We start from the raw sequence: 25,014 nt of genomic DNA, 5'->3' as shown, positions 1-25,014 counted from the left end.
CCCTGTGCAACCATTGCAAAAAAGAAACAGCTCACTAGCCTGAAACAGCAGCCAGGCAAATTGTCCCAATCTGAAATAATGTTGGAAATGCTCGGCCGTCAGGCAGCGTCAGTGGAGACAGAATCCTGATGAAATATCTTTGACCTGAACCACTGACAACACTTCTCTCCAAAGACATTGCCTAACCTGCAGAGTACTTAAAAAATGTTATAATTTGGATTTTCAGTATCTGCATTTTAGCTAATTTTGTCTAAAGCAAAATTCAAGTCAGATTCTGCAAATACACAGCAATCTATTCACCTGCTTTGGTAGTAGGGGTTTATAATTCTTTGATCAGACTGCACTTTGGAGTATTATGAGCAGGTTTGGGCCCCGTATCTATGAACAGATCTGCTGGCATTCCAGAGGGTCAAGAGGAGGTTTGCAAGAATAAGCACAGGAATGAAAGGGTTAATGTATGAGTCTGGGCCTGTACTCGCTGGAGTTTAGAAGAAGGAGAGGGAATTTCATTGAAACCCATCAAATACTGAAGTCCTCAACAGAGTGAATGTGGAGGGGATATTTCCCGTAGCAAGGGAGTCTGGGACCAGATGGCACAGTCTCAGAATACAAGGATATCATTCTAGAACAGACTTGAAAAAGAATTGCTTTGGCTAGAGTTCAAAGTTCCAAGAAAATTTATTATCAAAGGACATATATGTCCATAAGATATAGGAGCAGAGGTAGGCCATTTGGCCTATCGAGTCTGCTCCACCATTCAATCATGGACTGATCCAATTCTTCCAGTCATCCCCACTCCCCTGCTTTCACCCCATACCCTTTGATACCCTGGCTAATCAAGAACCTATCTATCTCTGCCTTACATACACCTAGTGACTTGGCCTCCACACCGCTCATGGCAACAAATTCCACAGATTTACCACCCTCTGACTAAAGTAATTTCTCTACATCTCAGTTCTAAAAGGACGTCCTTCAATCCTGAAGTCGTGCCCTCTTGACCTAGAATCCCCTACCACGGGAAATAACTTTGCCATATCTAATCTGTTCAGGCCTTTTAACATTCATAATGTTACTATGAGATCCCCCCTCATTTACCTGAACTCCAGGGAATACAGCCCAAGAGCTGTCTGATGTTCCTCATATGGTAACCCTTTCATTCCTGGAATCATTCTTGTGAATCTTCTCTGAACCCTCTCCAATGTCAGTATATCCTTTCTAAAATATGGATCCCAAAATTGCACACAATACTCCAAGTGTGGTCTCACGAGTGCCTTATAGAGCCTCAACATCAGATCTCTGCTGTTATATTCTATACCGCTAGAAATGAATGCCAGCATTGCATTTGCCTTCTTCACAACCGACTCAACCTGGAGGTTAACCTTTAGGGTACCTTGCACAAGGCCTCTCAAGTCCTTTTGCATCTCTGCATTTTGAATTCCCTCCTTATCTAAATAATAGTCTGCCCGTTTATTTCTTCCACCAAAGTGCATGACCATACACTTTCCAACATCATATTTCATTTGCCACTTCTTTGCCCATTCACCTAAACTATCTAAGTCTCTCTGCAGGCTCTCTGTTTCCTCAACACTATATGTTTCTCCACCTATCTATGTATCATCAGCAAATTTAGCTATAAATCCATTAATACCGTAGTTCAAATCATTGACGTACATCGTAAAAAGCAGTGGTCCCAACACCAACCCCTGTGAAACTCCATTGGTAACCAGCAGCCATCCAGAATAGGATCCCTTTATTCCCACTCTCTGTTTTCTGCCGACCAGCCAATACTCCACCCACGCTAGTAACTTCCCTATATTTCCCTGGTCTCTTATCTTGCAAAGCAGCCTCATGTGCGGCACCTTGTCAAAGGCCTTCTGAAAATCCAAGTACACCACGTCTACTGCATCCCCTTTATCTACCCTGTTTGTAATTTCCTCAAAGAATTGCAGTAGGCTTGTCAGGCAGGATTTTCATTTCAGGAAACCATGCTGGCTTTGGCCTATCTTGTCATGTGCCTCCAGGTACTCCGTAATCTCATTCCTAACAATCAATTCCAACAACTTCCCAACCACTGATGTCAGGCTAACAGGTCTATAGTTTCCTTTCTGCTGCCTCCCACCCTTCTTAAATAGCGAAGTAACTTTTGCAATTTTCTAGTCATCCAGTACAATGCCAGAATCTTGAAAGATCATTGGTAATGTCTCTGCAATCTCTCCAGCTACTTCCTTCAGAACCCGAGGGTGTATTCCATCAGGTCCAGGAGATTTATCCACCCTCAGACAATTAAGCTGACTGAGCACCTTCTCAATCGTAATTTTCACTGCACAAACTTCACTTCCCTAACACTCTTGAATGTCCGGTATACTGCAGACGTCTTCCACTGTGAAGATTGACGAAAAATATGCATTCAGTTCCTCTGCCATCTCTGCATCTCTCATTACAATATTGCCAGCGTCATTTTGTATTGGTTCTATATCTATCCTCAACTCTCTTTTAACCTTTATATACTGACAAAAACTTTTAGTACCTTCTTTGATATTAGTTGCCAGCTTCCTCTCATAATTCATCTTTTCTTCCTGAATGACCTTCTTAGTTTCCTTCCACAAGTTTTAAAAGCTCCCCAATCCTCTATCTTCCCACTAGCTTTGGATTCCTTGTATGCCCTCTCTTTTGCTTTTACTTTGGCTCTGTAAGCCACAGTAGTGTCCTTCTTCCCTTTGAAAATTTCTTCTTATTTGGAACATATCTGTCTTGCACTTCCCTCATTTTTCGCAGAAACTCTAGCCATTGCTGCTCTGCTGTCCTTCCTGCAAATATCTCTTTCCTGTCAACTTCGCCCAGTTCCCCTCTCATGCCATTGTAATTTCCTTTAATCCACTGAATTACCAACACATTGGATTTTATTTTTTCCCTCTCAAACTTCAATGTGAACTCAAACATATTGTGATCACTCTTCCCTAAGAGTTCCTTAACCTTAAGCTCTCTTATCACCTCTGGATCATTGCACAACACCGAATCCAGCACAGCCAATCCCCTAGTGGGCTCAACAGCAAGCTGTTCTAAAAAGCCTTCCCTTGCATAAGCAACCCTGAGATTCATTTTCTTGCGGGCATACTCAATAAATCCATAGCAGAATAATAACCATAACAGAATCAATGAAAGACCCCACCAACTTGGGCAGTCAGCCAGTATGCAAAAGACAACAAACTGTGCAAATACAAAAAGAAAGAAATAATAATAATAATAATAATAATAATAAATAAGTAAGCAATCAATATCAAGAACATGAGATGAAGAATCCTTGAAAGTGAGTTCATAGGTTGTGAGAATATTTCAGTGAATGATTTGTGTAATCTGTGGAACTCGCTACCATGAATGGCTGTTGAGGTCAGGTCATTGAGTATACTTAAAGGGGAGATTGGTAGGTTCTTGATTACTTAGGGTGTGAAAGGTTACAAGGAGAAGGCAGAAGAATCGGGTTGAGAGGGAAAATAAATCAGCCATGATTGAATGTTAGAGCATACTTGATGTCCTAATTCTGCTCCTATGTCTTAAGGTCTAAAAATGCTGTAATTGCCTGGCAGTCAGGCAGCATCAGTGGAGATAGAATTCTGATGAAATATCATTCGCCTGAATCACTGGCGATGCTGCTCTCCACAGATGTTGCCCAGCCTGCTGAGTACTTAAAAACAAAAATGTTTTCACTTGGATTTTCAGTAGCTGAGGCAACTTTCATTTGTCTCAGGCAAAACATAGATCAGATGCTGCAAATACAATCCATTCACCTGCTTGGGTATAAAGGATGAGGCATGAAAATAAATTTGGGTTAATCATGCAAGCCACTGTGGGAAACTCTACAGCCTGTGCTGAAACGTGCACTTGTACAATCTTACAGACCTTCCTAGACACAAAGAGAAACTGATAAGCTTATGATGGATTCATACATCAGTTTCAGCTACAATTGATTTATTTATTGAAAGATGCTGTGCAGAACAGGCCATTCTGACCCAATGAGCTTCCCCACCCAGCAACCCACCTATTTAACACTAGCCTAATCGCAGGGCAATTTACAATGAGCAATTAACTACTAACTACTGTGTCTTTGGTCTGTGGGAGGAAACTAGAGCACCTGGAGGAAACCCATGCATACAAACAGTTTATAGTTGGTGCTGGAATTAAACTCCAAGCTCTGATGCCCCGAGCTGTAGTAGTGTCGTGCTAACTGCTATACTACCATAGCACGAAGTTAAGAAGAAGCTTGTGTGAAGGCTAGCATAGACTATTTGGGCCAAATGGCCAGTTTCTGTGCTGCAATGCAATGCAACACTTTGATAGTCTGTACATCTGTTATGTGAATAAACACAACAGGATTTTAGGAATCTGTCTCCCCTCACATGAATAAAACCTTCTAGCTCAGTTTCACAGTTTGACATTGTCTCAACCTTTTCCTGTGTAACAGAATCCATTCATTTAAAAACAAAATCCATGCAGAGGAATTTGAGCTTAGCTTCAAGTGCACAGCAGGACAAAACTAATAGCAGGGGTCTTTAAGAAGTTCTTAATCTTACATGTCCTTTCAATAAGCAAAGCTATATTAAATGTGTTTGAATACATATTATATCTATATATCAGCATTAATAAGTTGCAATGCTAAATATCAGACACTCAGTAAATTGTAACTGGATTTGTTCAGTGGTTTGATTGGTAAGTCTGTGAACGAATTATTGATAACAGCATTCCATTTATGAAGAGGCAAACATCCAGACACTCCACAACATGAATGGCCAGAAAGAGAGGAAGGAAAAGAGCATAGTGAGAGAGAGAGTGAGGAAGGAGTGTCTATTATTACTCTCTGAACTAGCAACTTTTGTGACAACTATATTCTGAGGCGGATGCACTGCAGAAAAATACTGCCACAGTTATGAAGCTGATAAGGCTGTGTGTTGAAGAGTTCTTAGTGTGGCTTAGAATAAAAGGACTACCATGTGAAACACTTTTAGTCACAAGTGCTAAATGACTAGAAAAATATTGGTTGTCAGTGGCACTTGCTTCCCAATATACAGTTCTATGATTTTAAAATAATTAATGTATGGGAGCCCTCCCACTCATTGACTGACTCTCTGTCACACGTGGTCAAAGAACTACAAGTGAATTATCTTATATTTGACGTACAAGAATTATTTCATAAGTATTAACACCACCACCTGGACCAAATTTAACTATGGAGGACATCGAGGGTTTTATTATGTGGTGTGGGCAAGGTGCACTATTTAATCGACTAAAGAACTGCACTGTCCTTGCTGGACAAATGTCTGCCTCCTTCTCTGGTAGCATCATGATAAACTCTGCTCTCAATTAACAGCTATTCTGTGTAGGGCAAAAATGTGTCAAGATTTTCAATGTGCAAACAAAGAGTTAACTGAAATTAACGTGTCAATTGCACCAGCTGAAAGAGCCTTCTCAGCTTTTGTATGGGATGTACCGTATGCACAGTGTATGTTTACATTGGCAAAGAAGTTGTAACTTCCTCAGTCGCTTGCATTAACCGTGCATAAATAGGAGCAGCTGCACATTGTGCTCAGCCTCCGAAACTCGCGTCAGTTAACTTTATTTTATCTGCCTGTTTAATACATGTGCTGGAAGATAAATTTCTACTGAACTTTCTTTAGAATGCCCTCATCTGAGTCAGTTCCAAACGGTGTTTTTTTTAAACCGATCTCTACCATTACATCAAAGTATATCAGTGAAGGTGAATCACACCCCAGTGGGAACACAGTTCCCAGTGCCTGGTTTTCAGACCTAATTAATGTTAATTTCAGAGAGATTGTCAGACCTCTAGAGCCATGAACTTCAGACCAGGTGAATAAGCACAGCCCGAAGACGAGCAGGGTTTGAAGCAGAGATGGGATGTGCATGGAGAATTTTTATTTTAAATTTTTCTGATATGGCGTCATTTATAAGGCCAGCATTCTTAATCAGTCTGAACATATTTGTTTGCTAGTCAGTCAACCATAATTCTGTGAATATGAAGCCTCACACTGTGTCAGCCAGGCCTTGTACGGATGGCAGAATCCCTCCCCAAAGCCCAGTAGTAAACCAAATGTTCTGTTTTAAAACAATCCTCTAGTTCCATGACTATCTATTATAAGACTAGTCTTTTTTAAAAGTTCTACAATTCTGCAAAGTGTGAGTGGCAAAGAAGGGGTCGAATTCTATTTCTTATGGTTCAACAGCAACTTCATTTTGTATTATTTTCTAATATATTTACCTCTTGGAGTGAACCTCCAACTACCGTTTAACCACTCATTGACATATGAAAAATGCCACATTTGGTTGCCTGAAGAAACAACAACCAGTATTCGGCCAAATACAATTGAGGTATCCTCTATATAACACCCGAAAATGACTGCTGTTGCTATAAATTTAATTTCCTCCTCAGTTCTGAAAAGATGGTCGGTGATAATAATTTCACCAACTTGGTATTAGTTTGCAGGCTACTCTTACATAGGGAGTGGCAGGCCACCTAGCCCAACAGGATCTTATTATCAGATCATGGCTACTCTGTATTTCATTTCTGTGGGACTACTTGGAAAGTTCTACTTTTTGATACCCTGAGTAAGGATATATTTTCAACTTCCTCCATGCAGACCTAAAATTTAGATTTGGAATTCAGGAGTCCGTCATACTTCAGCCAAAATAGTCCACCACTGTTCAATGGTTCAGTTCAATATCAGAATACGTATACAATTTGCAACCTGAAATTCTTACTCTTCACAGACATCCATGAAACAAGGAACTCCATAGAATGCATAATAGAAACATTAGAACCCACAATCAGAGACACAACTGTTCAATAGTTCCTCTACAATCTGCACCACTTTCTCAAGCAATTCTCAGACTGAGAAAGAATTACTTTGATATTGACATTTTTCATTCTTCCCACAACAATGCCACACTTTACAACCAATGAAATAATTCATGAGTGTGGTCACTGTTGTATGGATTGTGGTGGCCAATCTCCATACAGCATCCTCCCACTGGACAGTTTGGTTGTTGAGTGTTAGTTAAGTGATGTTAGTTGAGTGATAAATGTGTTGTTAAGGCTCTGAAGGGAATCCTAGTCCCTACAGCTAGTTGCAAGGCAGCTTGGCTGCGGTTACTTTCATTAAAACTCTGGAAATAACATTCTTGAATAATGACAGTGCTTAAAAAGACAGGAAGGAAATGGGTGCGTGGAAAATCTCTTGGCAAAGTGTATCACCAGATTGCTTAAAAAACCACAGATCTTCGAAGAATAATTCATTGTTTAGAAAGCATAATGTCCCTTCATAGTGTGGCTTACTATAAACTGACAGGGAAAAATGCTTCACCAACACAGAAAATAACATTTTCCTACATTTTCCAACTGCATCCTTGGTACCGACATCCCACAAGGTCATCCCTAACTAACTCAATGATGGGACATCAAATTGAAATACAGGTCATGATGAAAGATCAGAAATCAACCTTAAAATAGATTTTATCCTTATGTAAAAGGCAACAAGGAAAGTAACATTTTGACTTCCACAAAACTCCACAGTTAATTGTATAAACTCAAAAGCAGTTCCAATTCTATATGCAATAGTGTGGCATGAGCCTCAAAATCAATTTCAGACTTTGACTGAATTGCTAATAGCTGGGAAACTAAAATTTAAAAAAACCAGCAAATGCCAGAAACACTCATCAGGTAAGGCAATCTCCATGTAGACAAATATGGGTTAGTATTCCAACTCTTTATTCTTCCAGCTCAAAGTGTCAGAGGGGATGGGCAAAGCAGGTGGCTGAAATCACAAATATACGTAGGAACCCACATCTAAAATGAACAATAAAACAAATGGGAAAACATTCCATTTTCTGTGATAATTTCTATGTTCATTTTTGAAATGATCCTACCTGAAAAAGTTATATTGCTGTGCTAAGTTTGGGACAGATTTTGGAGTCAACACTCTGCACTACTAAGTCTTATGTCAGCATTTATAATGAAATATGCCTGTGTAAAGTCCCCTACTTTAGTTTAACATCTGAAGGCTGTACTCCAGAGAAATTCCTTCTCACTGGACCTTCATGCTGCGGAGGAATAGATTCATCAAAAGAATTAAATAGGCATGCATACTTAACAGATTCACGAGTTCACGGGTAACATGAAGCACACGTACCGTCACCAACAAATTGGAGGAGAGCTAAATCAATCTGACGCTTCCAAGGTGAGCTTTTCTGCAAAGCTATCCCATAGCCAGTGGTTGAGAAGACGTATCCACTGCCAATTGTTACAAGCTTGCATCCTTCATCTCTTCCAGCCATGTAATTCAGCACTGCTGCGTCATATATGAAAGCATCCAACTTTCTAAAATAAAAGAAGTGAAATGACTGAAAAGAGCACCATCGGGTTTGCAGAAAGGAGGCATGCACTCTAGCTGTAAAGCAAGACACAACTACTGCATACTCAAGTTGTGCTTAATAAAAAAGAATCCCCCAACTTGCATTTCACTAATTCTTATTAGTGACTAATGTCCTAAAGTTGCAACAGAGACTTTAACACTATTCCTGACCATTGTTGACAACATTGGGTAAGTTCTGTGGGATGAAGTTTCTTGGAACAATCGTTGGAAGGACAGTGTCCCAAGAGCACCATACTTCCAATTTATTATCAGTCCAAGTTTAGAACTATCACAACAGCTGCAACAGTGTTGCTCCTAATATTACTTCTGAACATTGTGAATTAGTTTAGAGTAATGACATCAAATCAGTTTTACCCTCAGTGTAGGCAGAATGAAAAGGTGGTGGCTAATGGCTCATTACACTGTAACGAGAAGTGCTGCGTACCTCACGTGGCATGATCCAAATTTGAATTGTTGCTAAGGGGTGCCCTTACAGCCTCTGGCAACTTCAGAAGATTGTCCCCATAGCAACTCATCCTGCAATCTCAATAATTGCTAGAGCAAAGTTAGCAAAGTTAACATTTATATTAGCTTCAAACTGTTTAAAGAACAGATCAAGTTATTCCATTCATAATTGGTGTTCACATTCCATCCTTGATTTCTCCCTCTCTTCTAACCCTTATCAACATATCCTTCTGTACTCTTTCATCTTATCCCTAGAGAACATGCCAAAAAGTAACAAAGAATACAAATGTAATTGAACTTTTTTTGGAAGCAAATTCCACATTCTTGCCAGTCTCCTAAGTTTCCTGTTGAATCTATCAGTGTCCAAGTCCCTTACATTTGGTATTTGCTATGATCAATACCAGAAAAATCCTTTGAGCACAGACCCTTTTAAAGTTTTGCACAATCCTGAAACCCTCCAGCAAATTCTTCTAATCACTTGCAAAGGTTATGATACTGAATGATGTGCTCAGTCACCCCATTCCACCACCTTAATCCCAAACTCTGAAATTTCCATTTATCTATGTCTATGCAAGTGTATTATCAATATTCTCCATTATAAAATCCAATACCACCTTACTTAAAAAAAAGAACTGCCTATTTGGAAAAGCTTGGCTGAAATTCTTCTCAGATCAGTGGTCATTGAAAGCAGGTGTCAGATATGGAGAAAAGGAGTACAACATGCATTTGCTAAAATGCAACAGACCGGAGATGAACTAATATGCAAAAACTGCAACATACACTCAGTGGTCACTTTATTCGCTACACCTGCATTCCCTGCTCATTAGTGCAAATATCTATCAGCCAATCCTGTGGCAGAAAAAGTTATGCATAAGAGCATGCAGATATGGTCAAGAGGTTTGGTTGTTCAGACCAAACAGCAGAATGGGAAAGAAATGCTATCTAAGTGACTTTGACCATTGAAAGATTTTTGGTGCCAGATGGGGTGCTTTGCGTATCTCAGAGGCTTCTGATTTGCTGGGATTTTCATGCACAACAGTCATTAGAATTTACAGAGAGTGATGCAAGGAAAAAAAATCATCCAGTGAGTGGCAGTCCTGTGGACAAAAGTGCCTTGGTAGTGGATGAAGTCAGAAGAGAATGGCCAAACAACAGGAATTCTGCAGATGCTGGAAATTCAAGCAACACACATCAAAGTTGCTGGTGAACGCAGCAGGCCAGGCAGCATCTATAGGAAGAGGCGCAGTCGACGTTTCAGGCCGAGACCCTTCGTCAGGACTAACTGAAGGAAGAGTGAGTAAGGGATTTGAAAGCTGGAGGGGGAGGGGGAGATCCAAAATGATAGGAGTATCCCTTTTGCCTATCACCTGTCCAGCTCTTGGCTTCATCCCTCCCCCTCCTGTCTTCTCCTATCATTTTGGATCTCCCCCTCCCCCTCCAGCTTTCAAATCCCTTACTCACTCTTCCTTCAGTTAGTCCTGACGAAGGGTCTCGGCCTGAAACGTCGACTGCGCCTCTTCCTAGAGAATGGCCAGACTGTTTCAAGCTGCAGGAAGAGAACAGTAACTTAATTAACAAGGTCACACAACAGTGGTGTGCAGGAGAACATTTCTGAATGCACAACACTTCAAACCCTGGAATGGATGGTCTACAGCAGAAGACCATGAAAATGCGTTCAGTGGCCATTGCATTAGGTACAGGAGGTATCTAATCAAGTGGCCACTGAGTGTATACTGTCAACCGAAAGTGACTTCACTTTTGTATCTCACAGCTCTTCAGTCTATGTTGAACAGAAATTTTGATTAATTCTGCTGCTCGAATTTCTGATAAGTTTTGCCTCTTAGCCACAAATATGTAATCAAAATAATAATTGAAAATTAGGACAGAATATTTCAAATTAAACTGGACAGTGGATTACCTCGGTACGCTTTGAACCAATTTTTAATACCTTTTAAAATTCCTTCAGTTGAAGACCACATTTTTATAATACCTATGGTCAATCCAAAGGGAGATTGACTGATATAATTTTACATTTACTAAATAGATTTAAGAACATTTCTTAGGGCAGCATTGCAAGGGAATTAATTAACCATTCATAATAGTTTCCTAGTGGGTCAAATAGAGTACCATCTTCACAGAATCAATAAAGCAAATATGTATAAAATTTAGCAATCTTCTGACTTTCACTGTTTAGTTCCCACATGGCAAGCTTGTCAAGATGTTCTTCACTAGAATGATCCTTTGAATGGCAATGTTTCCCCTGTGTTAAACTGCACACTAGTTTCAGGAATATAAAGAAAGTTTTGAATGCATTATGGCTTGAAAAATTTGTACCTTATCTTCTTGAAAAGGATATTTCATATAATCTCAAAGTTCTGTTATTAATGTGTTAATTGCTTACACTTTACAAAATATCCATGAACTTGGTAATAATTTAACTGAAAGGGGAATAGCAAGTAATTATTTAATAATTCTCAGAGTAACTAAATTTGATGACCGTGTTTCCTACTTTGGATGTGGCAGTGTGTTTATGTTGAGTTAATATTTTGTGCCATTAATGTGCAAAAAGCAAGCACAAGTGCGAAAAAATCTTTCTAACTGATAAAAATGATTTCTCGAGTTTATTTTGATCTTTAGTGGAGAATACAGGATATTATTTATTTAACTCTCACTGAAATTTCTAATAGGATTTTTTAGATCAAACTAAGTCAAAGTACACTGTTACTTAAGGTGTTATTACCAGACAATTTTGAGAGGGAAAACCACTGGAGGAATTTTGATAAGCAGTGAAAGATCTGTTTTCACTTCTTATACTGTACTATGGTGGGGAGAGTCGTCTTTTACAGAAAATTGGGAGAGAGTCTGCTTTTTTGCAGTAATTAATGGTCTGTCAACAAATCACGCACTCATAAATTGCATGTTTTTATCATCCATTCCACTTGATTTCATTACTGCTCCATTAATTCAGTGGATCATTAATTTCAGAGATAAGCAAGCATTCGCCTACACTATTTGTAAACAGGAATCTCAACCCCTTCAAAGATTTCTTCATCTGTCACCATATAGTCCCTTGTCTCTGCTTGTATGTTTTGGCCTGCTGTTGTCATCTCATTCCTCAGCATTATTTTCGTTATTATTTCTATAAGACGGAGGAAATAGGTTTAGAGTGGGTAACTCCACGGATGTAAAGTGTCAAATCTCTCCTCTCTGTAATTGATTCCTCTGTTCCATTTTGTTTTCTGAGCTTATTCCTGGAAGGACATACTACTAATCTTGTTTACATCAGACCTGCTTAACAAAACTAAACACCCTCCTTTACACAATAAACACAACGTGACGCCATTTTCTAATGAGCTATTTTTGAACTGTTAGGAGCTGTTTCATGTAACAGATTCACACTTACAGATAGAAATTTCAGCGTAAAACAAAGAATTGATGAATTTGTTCCTTAAAATAAACGTCAATTATAGACAATGAGCAGAAATTAATTTGCAGTTGGAAGTGCTAAACTAACTTTTCAATCATTTGATTTTATGCAAAATTTTGGAGTCAGAGTACAACTTGCAAATGAGTGAGCAAGGACAACTTGGTCTCCCAAACATTCTCCATGAAATTAGATACAGAGAAATGTTTCACAAATGTGGATCAGCAATAAAATGGCTTCTGACAACCAAAGCGTCTATCTATTACAATAATTCAATGAGAAAATAAGGGAAAAAATGATCCATATTGTAAAATAAACAACATGTTTAAAGTAGAATATGCTGGTAGAAATTCAAGCGATGTGCTTGCTATTTCAATGTCACATATCATGTGATGTAAAATCCAATCCAAAATATAACTGAGACCTAATATTTTGCCCAGTGAGATGATTTTTGTTCAGACAGTCCTTTTCTTGTGGTGCACCAACGTATACAGCACAGTCCATTTTAGAACATAGAATATCGAACATTACAACACACTACAGACCTTTCGGCCATCGATGCTCTTTGACTTTTTAAACCTACTCTGGTCAGTAAGACCAAAGAACAGATTGTGGACTTCAGAAAGGGTAAGATGAGGGAACACACACCAGTCCTTATAGAGGGAGCAGTTTCAAGCTCCTGGGTGTCAAGATCTCTGAGGACCTAACCTGGTCCCAGCATATTGATGCAGCTATAATGAAGGAAAGATGGTGTCTATATTTGAATGTCACCTAAAACACTCCAATTTCTGCAGATGCAGAGCATTCTGAATGACTGCATCACCATCTGGTATGGGAGAGGGGGCTACCGCACAGGATTGAAGTAAGCTGCAGACAGTGGCAAAATTAGTTAGCTCCATCATGGGTACTAGCCTCCGTTGCATCCAAAACATCTTCAAGGAGCGGTGGCTCAAAAAGGTGGCATCATTATTAAGGAACCCTACCACCCAGCACATGCCATCTTCTCACTGTTGTCATCGGGAAGGAGGTACAGAAGTCTGAAGGCACACAGTCAGCGACTCAGGAGCAGTTTCTTTCCATTCTATATATGTAAACTTACTCTAATTCACAGCTTTTCCTATAATATCATGTATTGTATTGTATTGCTGCCGCAAAGTTAACAAATATCACAACACATGCTGTGATATTAAACCTGATTCTGATTAATCTAATTCTTCTACTTAGCCCTCTGTTTTTGCACAGATTTTTAAGAGTTAACAAATCTGTCACCTATTATGTTCTTTTGTTTTTCAAAATATCATTATTGACTAGGTGAAAGACCAGTCAACTTTACTTCTCATTGTCTACAAAGTTGTAAATTGGGTTTGACTGGAAATATTAACACCATTTCACAGATACTACCTGTCCTGAAAGGTTCTAAGATTTCTGAAAGATTCTAAGGTTTTCTATTTTCATCTCTGATTTCCAACATGTGTTTCTCTTTGGATTTTCTGTCAGTTTTGGAATTTCGATTTGGAGTTCGTAGATTATCAAATTGTTCCTTATCCAATTTAGAAGGATGGTGTCATAATTGCGCTTTAAGTTAACCAGATCATTCCCCGTGCACTTGGTATAAATACAGCGGATTGCAGTTAACTGGGATACATAGGGACCAGTACGTTTGGCCCAATTAGCCGAAGTTTCTTGGAAATAGTTCAAAAGGTATAGAAAAGAACAACCATTTAACTGAGTAAAAAAAGTATGCATTTAAATGAAATACAGAACGAATTAGGACACTACCAATGCTACTGGTGGTTATCATCGTATCTGACGATGACAGCAAACCCGTACAGGAGAGTTTTTAAAGTGGAAAAGCCATTGCACTGGAGCAGTTCCACTGTCTGTTCCTCAGAAGTCTGGGTCCAGTGGAACGAGTAGACATCACAGCTGGGGTCTTCATTGGTTGCTATGGATGACCATGACTTCTTTTGTGCCTCTTTGATGTTCTTCACTCTCCACATAGTGTTGCAGAACTGCCTTCCTGGCCATTGGACCTCATCATAGATCTTATCCGCCCAGTCTGCTGGAGCTTATTTCTCATGCTAGGACTGGCACGTTCTTATCTCACTGGAGTACGCGACCCACCAGCTACCCTCACCTGGTTTATCCCACTTGTTGAAGCAGTGTATCCGGATGTGGCTGCTATCCCATGCAAAGAGCTACTTGGAGCTACAGATGAAAGCTGAGGATTCGGTGGGACCCAAAGGTAACATTCAAGATGATAGTCAATACCTTCAACTTCTTTATAGTTCCAAACTTGTTGAATAGTGAAATTGTTTCCTTTTCGCTCCCGGCCACTTCAGGCATTTCCAAGTCTGAATGCTTGAAACCACAGTGAGCAAAACAGTTCTGAATTGCTTTATTGCTTATTGCCCCCCATCAGTGTTAAAAACTCACTGCTTTTTGAACACAATCACATGCAACTGACGCTATTTAAAAACTGTTTGCTCTAAGCTTGGTATAGTGTCTAACTTTTGCCACACAATCTGCATGCAACTGAAAATGTTCAGCAATAATCTCCTGCCCCAGTAGCAGCATTTTGTCACAAATAAGCAAAGCGAATCCCGCTATTTTCTTAATTTGTTTTTGCTCTTTAAGAGTTGTCTCAAATAAGCAGCTGCCCCAATTAACTGATAGCCCATATAACCAGAATTCACTGGTTTTAATAAATGAAATTCTGATTCACGGCGACTTTAGTAATTCAGCTTTGTTGACTGACTATACGCAGCAGGAGTTTGATTTAAAACCCTTTAGTGGCGTTGTGGTCAATGTTTACCGATCAATGCTTAGAACAGTCAAAGTTACTTGCTTTTTCTCCATTACTGTTAAGATACAGGGTCACGCTTGGAGTCAGTATGTTGAGACCCTATGACATTTTCAGCAGAATTTTGTTTATCAACAGGGAATAGCTCAGGGACCTTGATATTGAAAACTATCTGAAGAAAATCTAAAATCAAAGGAACCTGAAGCAGAATACAAACTAACTGGATTTTATTACAGACATAATTTGCAGAGATCACAATCACAAAGCAAGAATGGGCTTGAAGAAAGGGCAGTGACCACATTTGAAACTTGTAAAAATGCCAAGTTATTACAAAATTAGAATGAATTGAAATGCTCTATTAGCCTGAATATTTAGTCTGGACACGCCATTCATACACTATGTCCACACATTCTCCTAAATCCCAACTCAAAAAGATCTTTTGATGTTTCTTGAAGTATTAACACTTAGGGTTTTATTCATTAAATCCAGGTTTTCCCAGTCTGTGTGCCAGAAACATGGAAGTCCCAAAGCCAAACCCAACTAGCAATTTCTTTGCTAACTTCCCTCTAGTAAAGGTTGCACTACATTTACTCTGAGGAGTCTGCTCTTACATCCTGAATAAGATTTGACCCGACACAGGATCTCTAATCTAACTGATTTCAATAGAGGTTGTAAAGCTGCTCAGAAGAAAGGGAAGATTAAGGCAGAGCAACGTAAACAAAATGGTGGAGGAACTCAACAGGCCAGGAAAAGAGTAAATAGTCGATGTTTCATGTTGAGACCCTTCATCGGCCTGGAAGAAAAGATTTTTTACTGTTTACTCTTTTTTTCTGTAATTTCTCTGATATTCTGGAATAATTAAAACCAATATAAAAAATTTTTACGAACTTTGCCGGCTATCTGAACTGGGAGAGGGTGTGGACTAGTGGTATGAGAGTGAAGGTGGAGGTTGGCCTGCTCTCACAGTCTGTGGTGGAAAAGGGATGGGTACAAGTGCTCACTTTGGTTTCTCATGTCTCCACTAATCCAGGTTCTGCATAACTCATAAACTATTAAACATCGATACCGACCTTACATATGTGGCAAAGGTGTGATTGGAGGTGTGTAGAGCACAGTGGGGAAGTATAAGCAGAGAGAAAAATCTCCAAGTATTATTGGTCCTGCCTGTCCATCAGTCTGAGGTTCTGGGGGAATAGAAAAACATCAGCAGGAGTAGTCTTTGATCCACTCCGACCAACAATCCTTGATGTCAAGGACACTGGAATTTAGAAGGATGAGAGGGGATCTGATTGAAACATATAAGATTATTAAGGGATTGGACACGCTAGAGGCAGGAAACATGTTCCCGATGTTTGGGGAGTCCAGAACCAGAGGCCACAGTTCAAGAATAAGGGTTAGGCCATCTAGACCGTAGTTGAGGAAAATCTTTTTCACCCAGAGAGTTGTGGATCCGTGGAATGCTCTGCCTTAGAAGGCAGTGGAGGCCAATTCTCTGGATGCTTTCAAGAAAGAGTTAGATAGAGCTCTTAATGATAGTGGAGTCAAGGGATATGGGGAGAAGGCCGGAACGGGGTACTGAATGTGGATGATCACAGTGAATGGCAGTGCTGGCTTGGAGGCCTGAATGGCCAACTCCTGCACCTATTCTCTATTGACCGCGGTCGACAGTCCTGATAACGAGGGACAGTGACCCCAATAGGGGAAGGGGTGGGGGGCTAGGAAGGGTTTTATTTTTCTGATGTTGAGTCTGTCTTGTGTGTTGGCTGTGTGTTGTCCTGCTGAACATTGTGCACATACTGTGTTGGCACCTGAAGTGTGCTGGCACCTGCGGACTGCCCCAAGCACATCCTCACACTGTTGGTTATTAACACAAACAGTACATTTCACTTTATGTTTCAATGCATATGTAACTAATAAATCTAACCTAATCTAACATTCCTGGAAGTGTTAACACTTTTCTTCCAATGCATATAGTGTGACTGCAATCATCTTTAAATTTAAAATCTTTCTCTGGAGCATTGGGAATCCGCATATTCTCTGGAAACCTCGATGCCCCTCTGTGGCCTGCTCGGTTTCAAGGTAGTTCTCCTTGGTACAGAGGGTCGATTTGCTCATCTGCACCTGGAACAGGTTGGTGCAGCCAGGTAGACACACTGGGCAGCGATTTCAGGATAATCTGACCAAATATCTCTTTATGTGGCTCAAGCTACATCTGAAGCACCTGTGAAGTACCCTGAAATATGTCACTGTGTTTAAGGTCCATTATATGGAAGTGGAACACACAGCCCTGTCGCCAAGCATTGTCCACAATGTACATTATGGCCACCACCGCAGATCTCTGTCCGACTGTTTTTAAAAGGATTTCACCACACTTGCTGAATTCTGATGAACTTAAGTTTCAGGACCAGGAACATATTTCTAAAGTCATTCTGTTACATCAAGCTGATCCATTCTACTGTGCAAAACTGTAATTAATCGTTTGATGACACTGTAACTTTTATTCCATTAAGATTATTACTATTTAAAAGTAACTTAAAATCTCAACATCTATTAAGTTTGATAAATTAGATGTCAGTTTATTCAAACCTGAAACTAATGTAATCACCAAGTTCTACTGCCAACTTTTAATTAATTTTTCGTCCAATGTAGGCCAGCTATCAAAGGAATGAGATTGGGTTTCAAAAGCTGGAGAAGAAAGTTGCTTTCCTTCTGCATTTAATAATTAACAACTAATATCATACATTTTCTATCATGGAACTTGCTCATAACTTTCCCCATTGAATAGATAACAATCGTAACGATTTAGTTATTAGCCAATGTCGTAAGCAAGGGGGCATTAATGTTAATGCTTGTAAAGGGTATTAAGAGATGTGGGTCCTTGACAATCAATGGAGTTACATTACAGATGGCCCTCATTCTATCTCATTGATAGATAGACTTGAGTGACTCCTGTTTCAATTCTCACCATTCCAGAATGCAAAAACTTTAATTATTTTTGGATGTAAATTGGAATTTTAATAAAAAAACATGCCAGAATAAATTCAGTCTCCAACGTACACTAAACTTGCATTGCAAATAGGTAGGAATAATTGAGATAGGATTTCAGAAGCAAGGTTTAAGTTAGATACATATCACATCGCATATCCGGAATAAGCAGTAATGGATCAATTTCCACTTTGATACACTCAGTGTCCACTTCATTGGGTGCATCTGTACACTGCTCATTAATGCAAATATCTAATCAGCCAATCATGTGGCTGTACCTCAATGTATAAAAGCATGCAGACATGGTCAAGTGGATCAGCTGCTGTTCAGACTAAACATCAGAATGGGGAAGGAATGTGATCTAGGTGACTTTGACTGTGGAATGATCATTGCTGTCGGACGGGGTGGTTTGAGTATCTCAGAATCTGCTGATCTCCTGGGATTTTCACACATAATTGTCTCTAGCATTTACAGAGAGTGGTGTGAAAAACAAAAAAAAACATCCAGTGAGCAGTTTTTCTGTGGATGAAATGAGAGAGGTCAGAGGAGCATGGCCAGACTGGCTATTGCTGGCAGGAAAGCAACATTAACTCAAACATCCATGCGTTACTATATGTGGTGTGAAGCAGAGCATTTCTGAGTGTACAAACCTTGAAGTTAATGGGCTACAGCAGCAGAAGACTACAAACATACACATAGTGGCCACTTTATTAGGTACAGGAGGTACCTAATAAAGTGGCCAGCATATGTGTGCTTCAATTTGAGTCTGATTTAGATCAATTAATTCCTGAAATTTTGAAACGGCTTGTAGCTAGCAATTGCAATTATTTCAAGAAGGTTTCTCCTTATTGGTTCCCATGCTTAGGTTGGTGAAAAGGTGAAGATGTTTTGGTGAAACGACACAGTGCTCTCTTCAACCCTTGAGAAATTGAATGAGACAGAAATGAACAAAAGAAAAAATATTCCCACAGGCGACAGGTAACAGAGAGGCTGAGTAAAAATAAAGTCACTGATGTATCATCTAGGAGAGATGAGAAGATGAGTCTAAGGAAAGGACATAAATTCAGGAACAGAGGCAGACAACAACTATAATGTAGCTGGAGTCAGTGATTAGAGATGAAAATTAAAACAAACAAATGGAACTTGAGCAAAAAAATAAATCTGAAAACAACAGAGACAAGTCAGACGGTAGACTGAATCAATATTTGGGCATGAAGTGATTCTAGAAACAAATAATGGTGGGATTGAAGCTATGGTATGAGACAGAGAAATAGCAAACCAATAGAAATTTTTAAAAGGTGTCAAAGTTCAAAGTAAAATTTATTATTAAACTACGTAAATGCCACCATATACTACCCTGCAATTCATTTTTTGCAGGCATTCAGAGTACAGCAATGAAATTCAATAGAACCGATGAATTTGCATTACACACAAAGACTGGCAAGCAACCAAAGTGCAAAAGAAGACAAACTGTGCAAATACAAAATAAACAAACAAACAAATAAATAAATAATTTAAATAAATAAGTACTGAGAACATGAGTTGCAGAGTCCTTGAAAGTGAGTCCGTAGGTTGTGTTCAGTGATCAGTTCAGTGTTGAGGTGAGTGAAGTTATCCACGCTGGTTCAGGAGCCTGACGGTTGAAAGGTAACATCTGTTTCTGAACATGAATCAAGAGAGATTGCTGCAGACAAAATGTGAGCAAAGAGGCAGAGAAACAAATAAGCACACACAAAATGCTGGAGGAACTCAGCAGGTCAGGCCGCAGCTATGGAAATGAGACTCAAATCTGCAAAGACAAACAAAAGGGAGAGAGGCGATATAAAAAGTACATAGCTGATGGTGAGAGAGATAGGCAGAAACAAGCAGAGAGGGAAGAGTGCAACAAAACCCTGTGAGACAGGTAGATGCCCGATCCAAATTCAGAGCCACATCTTAATCAATCCCAAACATGCATTCGTTTGTTCAACATGTTGTCAGAGCTGTCTGGTCCTAAGCTCAACGTGGCAATGTCACAGCCTGTTTGGTAACTGTAGAAGACTGAGCAATTTCTTCACTTGTGTGGAGCTTTCATGCTCTTCTGGTGACCGTCAGGGTTTCCCCGAGGTGCTCTGATTTTCTTCAGGTTCCACAGGCACATAAGTTAATGGGTTAATTGACCACCAACTGCCCCTAGTGTGGGTGGATGGTGGCTGAATCAGCAGGGGTGTTAGTGGGCAAGGAAGAGAGAATAGGGTGCAGGGAAATACGTGGGGGTCTTGGATCACTTTAAGAGCAGGCAGAGAGAGAACCAGCCCCTATGTCTTACGCCACCCTCAGTTGCTTCTGCTTTCCACAACTATATGAAAAATGTTCCTAGGGAACAAGTAAGATTCTATGATGACTGACACAATAGATAAGTGATATTTAATTAATTAATAATATTGAATAGGGTCATTTGGTTTGAGCTAAATCTCAAGACTGTTGAAGGATGCTGTCTACAGAAGGCAGTATTATTTAACTGATTACACAATCAAGCTCTCCCATCAAGCGAAGGCAGAGCAATTGTGTGCATATAGCCTGCAGTTTTTATGAAAATTAGCAGTTGGAGAATCAAATGATGGTCTCTGATTTCCCAATTTAAAGAACATGCTGGGAGAACATGTGCTTGAAAATGTACTCACCGAGAAAGTCTTCCTAAGCACTTGATTGTTTATACTTCTTGTTTACTCTCTCGCTAATTTTCAGCTCACAGGCTTCTGAAGACTTTTGTTAGATATTGTTTAAAACTTATTGATTAAGACCATAAAACATAGGATCAGAATTAGACCGTCTGGCCATCGGGTCTGTTCTGCCATTCAATCATGGCTGATCCTTTTTTTTAATCTCCTCCTCAACCCCAGTTCCCGGTCTTCTCCCAGTAACCTTTGATGCCATGTCCAACCAAGAAACTATCAATCTCTGCCTTAAATACACCTAGTGACCTGGCTTCCACAGCTGCATGTGGCAACAAATTCCACAAGTTCACCACCCTTTGGCTAAAGAAATTTCTCTGCAGCTTCATGTGTGGCACCTTGTTAAAGGCCTTCTGAAAGTCCAAATATACAACATCCACTGCATCCCCTTTATCTATCTTACTTGTAATCTCCTCAAAGAATTCCAACAGGTTCCTCAGGCAGGATTTTCCCTGAAGGAAACCATGCTGACTTTGTATTATCTTGTCCTGGGTCACCAAGTACTCCATCACCTCCTTAACAATTGGCTCTAATATCTTCCCAACCACTGAAGTCAGGCTAACTGGTCTATAATTTCCTTAATGCTGACTTCCTCCTTTCTTAATGAGTGGAGTACCATTTTCCCTTATTCCACTGAAATACTGCTACATCAGACTTTACTTTCTCCTTATCAAGTTGAACACAATCATATTGTGATCACTGACTCCCAAGGGTTCTTCTACCTTAGGCTCCCTAATCACCTCTAGTTCATTGCATAACACTCAATCCAGTATGGCTGATCCCCTAATAGGCTCAACAACAAACACTGCTCTAAAAAGCTATCTCTTAGACATTCAACAAACTCCCTCTCTTGAAATCTATTACCAACCTGATTTTCCCAATCTGATTTACTTAATGGCTTAATCTGATTTAAGTAACCATGAACCACAGAATTTTTGGTCCTTGAGAGGATGTTACAACCAAGACCAATCCTAGCTCACATCCACACTTCAGTCTACGACAAGCAATAACAGGGCCAGGAGAGCACACACAAATCTACATAGAGGAATCAAGAGTGGAAGGGGTGAACAGTTTCAAGTTCCTGAGTGTTAGTATGTCCTGGGCCCAGCATATTGATGCAACCATAGCAGAAGCTATACAGTACTGTGCAAAAGTCTTAGACATCCTAGCTGGAGTATATATACCAGCTAATATGTCTAGTATTGCACTGTATTGTTGCTGCAAAAAAAAACAAATTTCATGCCGAATGTGAGTGATGATAAACCTGGTTCTGATTTGGGTCTCTATTGTGGACTGAGAGTGGGAAGGGGGCAGGGAGAGGGGAATCATGGGTGGGAAAAGGGGAAGGGTGAGGGGAGGGAGTGGGAAGCACCAGAGAAACATTCTGTAATGATCACTTTACCCATTTTTTTTTGGAATCAAACAGCCTTGCCTGGTGTCTCAGGACTGGGTGTGCCTGCACCCGCATCACCACGTGCCCTTGGCATTCCTTCTGTGACATCTGTCCCACACCCCTCCACCCTCAACATTCCCAACATCCTCTGCTCCTGCCAGATTTACGAACTCAGTCTTCGCTCCACATTGACAAATACAGAACTATGCAAAAGTCTTCGGCACCCTAGCTATATAGATGTGCTCAAGTTCAAAACTTTTGCACAGTACTGTATTTCTTTAGGAAATTGTTGGGATTTGGTCTGTCACCGAAGTCTCTTGGAGGTCATTTGAATTGGTTGCATCACCATCTGGTACGGAGGTACCAATGCACAGGATTGTAAGAGGCTTCAAAGGATTGTGTGTGGCGCATGGCCAAGTGGTTAGGGCGTTGGACTAGTGATCTGAAGGTCATGGGTTCAAGCCTTGGCTGGGGCAGCGTGTGTGTCCTTGAGCAAGGCACTTAACCACACAATGCTCCAGTCTACCCAGCTGAGAATGGGTACTGGCAATGGGCCACGAGGCTCATGACATTCTTAATCAAAGGATTGTAGACTCAACCAGCTCCAACACAAGCACAACCCTCTCCACCATGAAGGACATCGTCCAAGGCCATGCCTGAAGCAGGCAGCTTCCATTATCTGGAACACTACTACAAGCAGCTGAAGATACACACTCAGGGTTTTAGGCTCAGCTTATTCCCCTCTGCCAATAGTTTTCTGAATGGTCCACAAACCCATAAGCACAACCTGGCTATTTCCCTTTTGCACTACTAAATTATTTATTTTATTATAAATTATAGCAATTTGTTATGCCTCCATTGCAGTGTTGCTGCAAAGCATCAAATTTCACGACTTCTGTCAGTGACAATAAACCTGATTTTCATTCTGATCCTGAACAGTAGCTGAATGAACAAAAAAATGGCGATCTTTCCAAACTTAGTGGAATGAGCCTACTGACTGATAACTGTCTTTGTTAGGGTGAAAATGAACACCCTGTTTATAAGTTAGCTGGTAATATTAATTTTCATAACCCTATTTTACAAATGGATTTTCAGATATTCCATTTTAATTTAATGTTAATTAGAGAGACAGAATATACTCTACGGTCAGTTTAAGTTCTTTACTCAGGCCAATACATCAAGTAGATATCCAGCTGGACTAATACCACACAATAATTTTAGGGCCCAACTGTTCTCCAAAGAACGAGATGGGATGATCTTTCTCCACAGCACTCTGCAGGTCCCCATGAACAGTGCAAGTACTTAAAGTTATTAAAGATATCAGTCCTTGCCACTTAATCAATAATCTATGATGTAGTGCACTTGAATACTGGCCAGGAAGATGAAACCACAGTTTTGTTCTGTAAGGAGCAAATACACAAAATGAAGGATATTCCTCTTTGCCCTTTACATTGGAATTCATAGTGAAGATTTAACAACTCCAAAGTATTAAAAATGCGTCTAACAGAGGAAAAAAAATGTATATAACTGTGGGTGCTGCGGTTGATCAGCTGGACAATACTACATCCTGATAGATGACTCAAGTGACCATTGTGATTTATGTGCTGCAACATTTCGCTGCACTCTGGGGCCAAATTGCAGCCCACAGCATGGAACAGCACTGCAGGCTATCTCACGAATAACAGCAGCTGCTACCAGTCCATGCTTGCTCATTGTAAAATGCCACATTAGCTAGTCCTCCCTTGCTTTTCCACGTGCAAGGCCACCATTATGTGGTGCAGAATAAATCTAAACATAATTTTTTTGTGATATGGGAGATTTAAATGGAATGGGTTTAAGATGTGATAATATATTGTGGACAATGGCCTATATCGTTTCCCTGTACCTCTGCTCTAAGTTTCCAGGATAAGTTCATCCCACAAGGCCTGGGAAATGATAACCTTTTCCTTGTGGTGGGGGGGGGGGTTAAGCAGAAAAAAGTATCAAAGGGCAGGTGCAAACATGACAGTATTTACGAATGCATTCACCATTTTCACTTTGAGCAGGAATTCCCAACCTGGGGTCCACAGACTCCTCGGTTAATGGTAGGGGTCCATGGCAGAACAAAAGTTGGGAACCCCTGACATTGAGGCTTCTACAACAGTGAGTCTGCCCGAGGATGAACCAGGAGATTTGTAATTTGTCGAAGGCTAGAACTGTCATGTTTAGGACAGGTCATACAGGAAGTTAGTGAACATTTTCCGCCAATGAGGAATGGCACGAGGTCTCCTGACTTCTCTTTCCTGAAGTCAATGATTGGTTTTGTTGATGGTGAGTGAAAGGCTAGTATTGCGGCACACCTCTGCTAGGTGTTCTACCTCACTCCTCTGCACAGACTTTTTTTCTAGAGAAAGTGAATCAAAGACTGGAAGGTATAGGTTTGGAGTGAGCGAGAAAGATTGAATAGGATATCTGAGGGGCAACTTCTTCAAAGCGTAGTGAGCATGTGGAATGAGCTGCCATTGGAATGGGTCCAATTACAGCTTTTAAATGACAGTGGACTGGTGCATCATCGGAAAAGTTTAGAGGGATATAGGCTCAAAGCTGGCAAATGGGACGAGGCTGGATTGATGTCTGAGTCGGCCTGGACGTGTTGGGCTGAATGGCCTGTGTCTGTGCCGTATTAGTCTATGATGAGGCAGAATTTACTGCAGTACATTCCAGTTTCTTATCTCAGGAATTCATGACTGTGACCGGTGAAGTGGGTTGTGTGGATTGTGAGATGGGAAAGTGAAAAGAAGAAGATGGCGGTGCGACGCAGCTCGCAGCGGCCA

At 40.2% G+C, this 25,014-nt stretch overlaps 1 protein-coding gene across 3 annotated transcripts in view; it reads right to left on the bottom strand.

The window, feature by feature from the left end:
- grin2aa (glutamate receptor, ionotropic, N-methyl D-aspartate 2A, a) overlaps nucleotides 1–25,014 on the bottom strand; it is a 315,483-nt gene that overhangs the window by 36,356 nt on the left and 254,113 nt on the right. For all 3 annotated transcript variants that reach the window (XM_063059218.1, XM_063059219.1, XM_063059217.1), the window contains exon 11: nucleotides 8,196–8,383. In XM_063059218.1, coding sequence (XP_062915288.1) covers nucleotides 8,196–8,383 — 188 coding nt within the window. The remainder of the gene's footprint in view (nucleotides 1–8,195; nucleotides 8,384–25,014) is intronic.

The sequence above is a fragment of the Mobula hypostoma genome, chromosome 9, assembly GCF_963921235.1.
Source record: "Mobula hypostoma chromosome 9, sMobHyp1.1, whole genome shotgun sequence".
Taxonomy (NCBI): domain Eukaryota; kingdom Metazoa; phylum Chordata; class Chondrichthyes; order Myliobatiformes; family Myliobatidae; genus Mobula; species Mobula hypostoma.
Note: the sequence above shows the minus strand (reverse complement) of the source record. Positions and strands in the feature narration are given on the sequence as shown.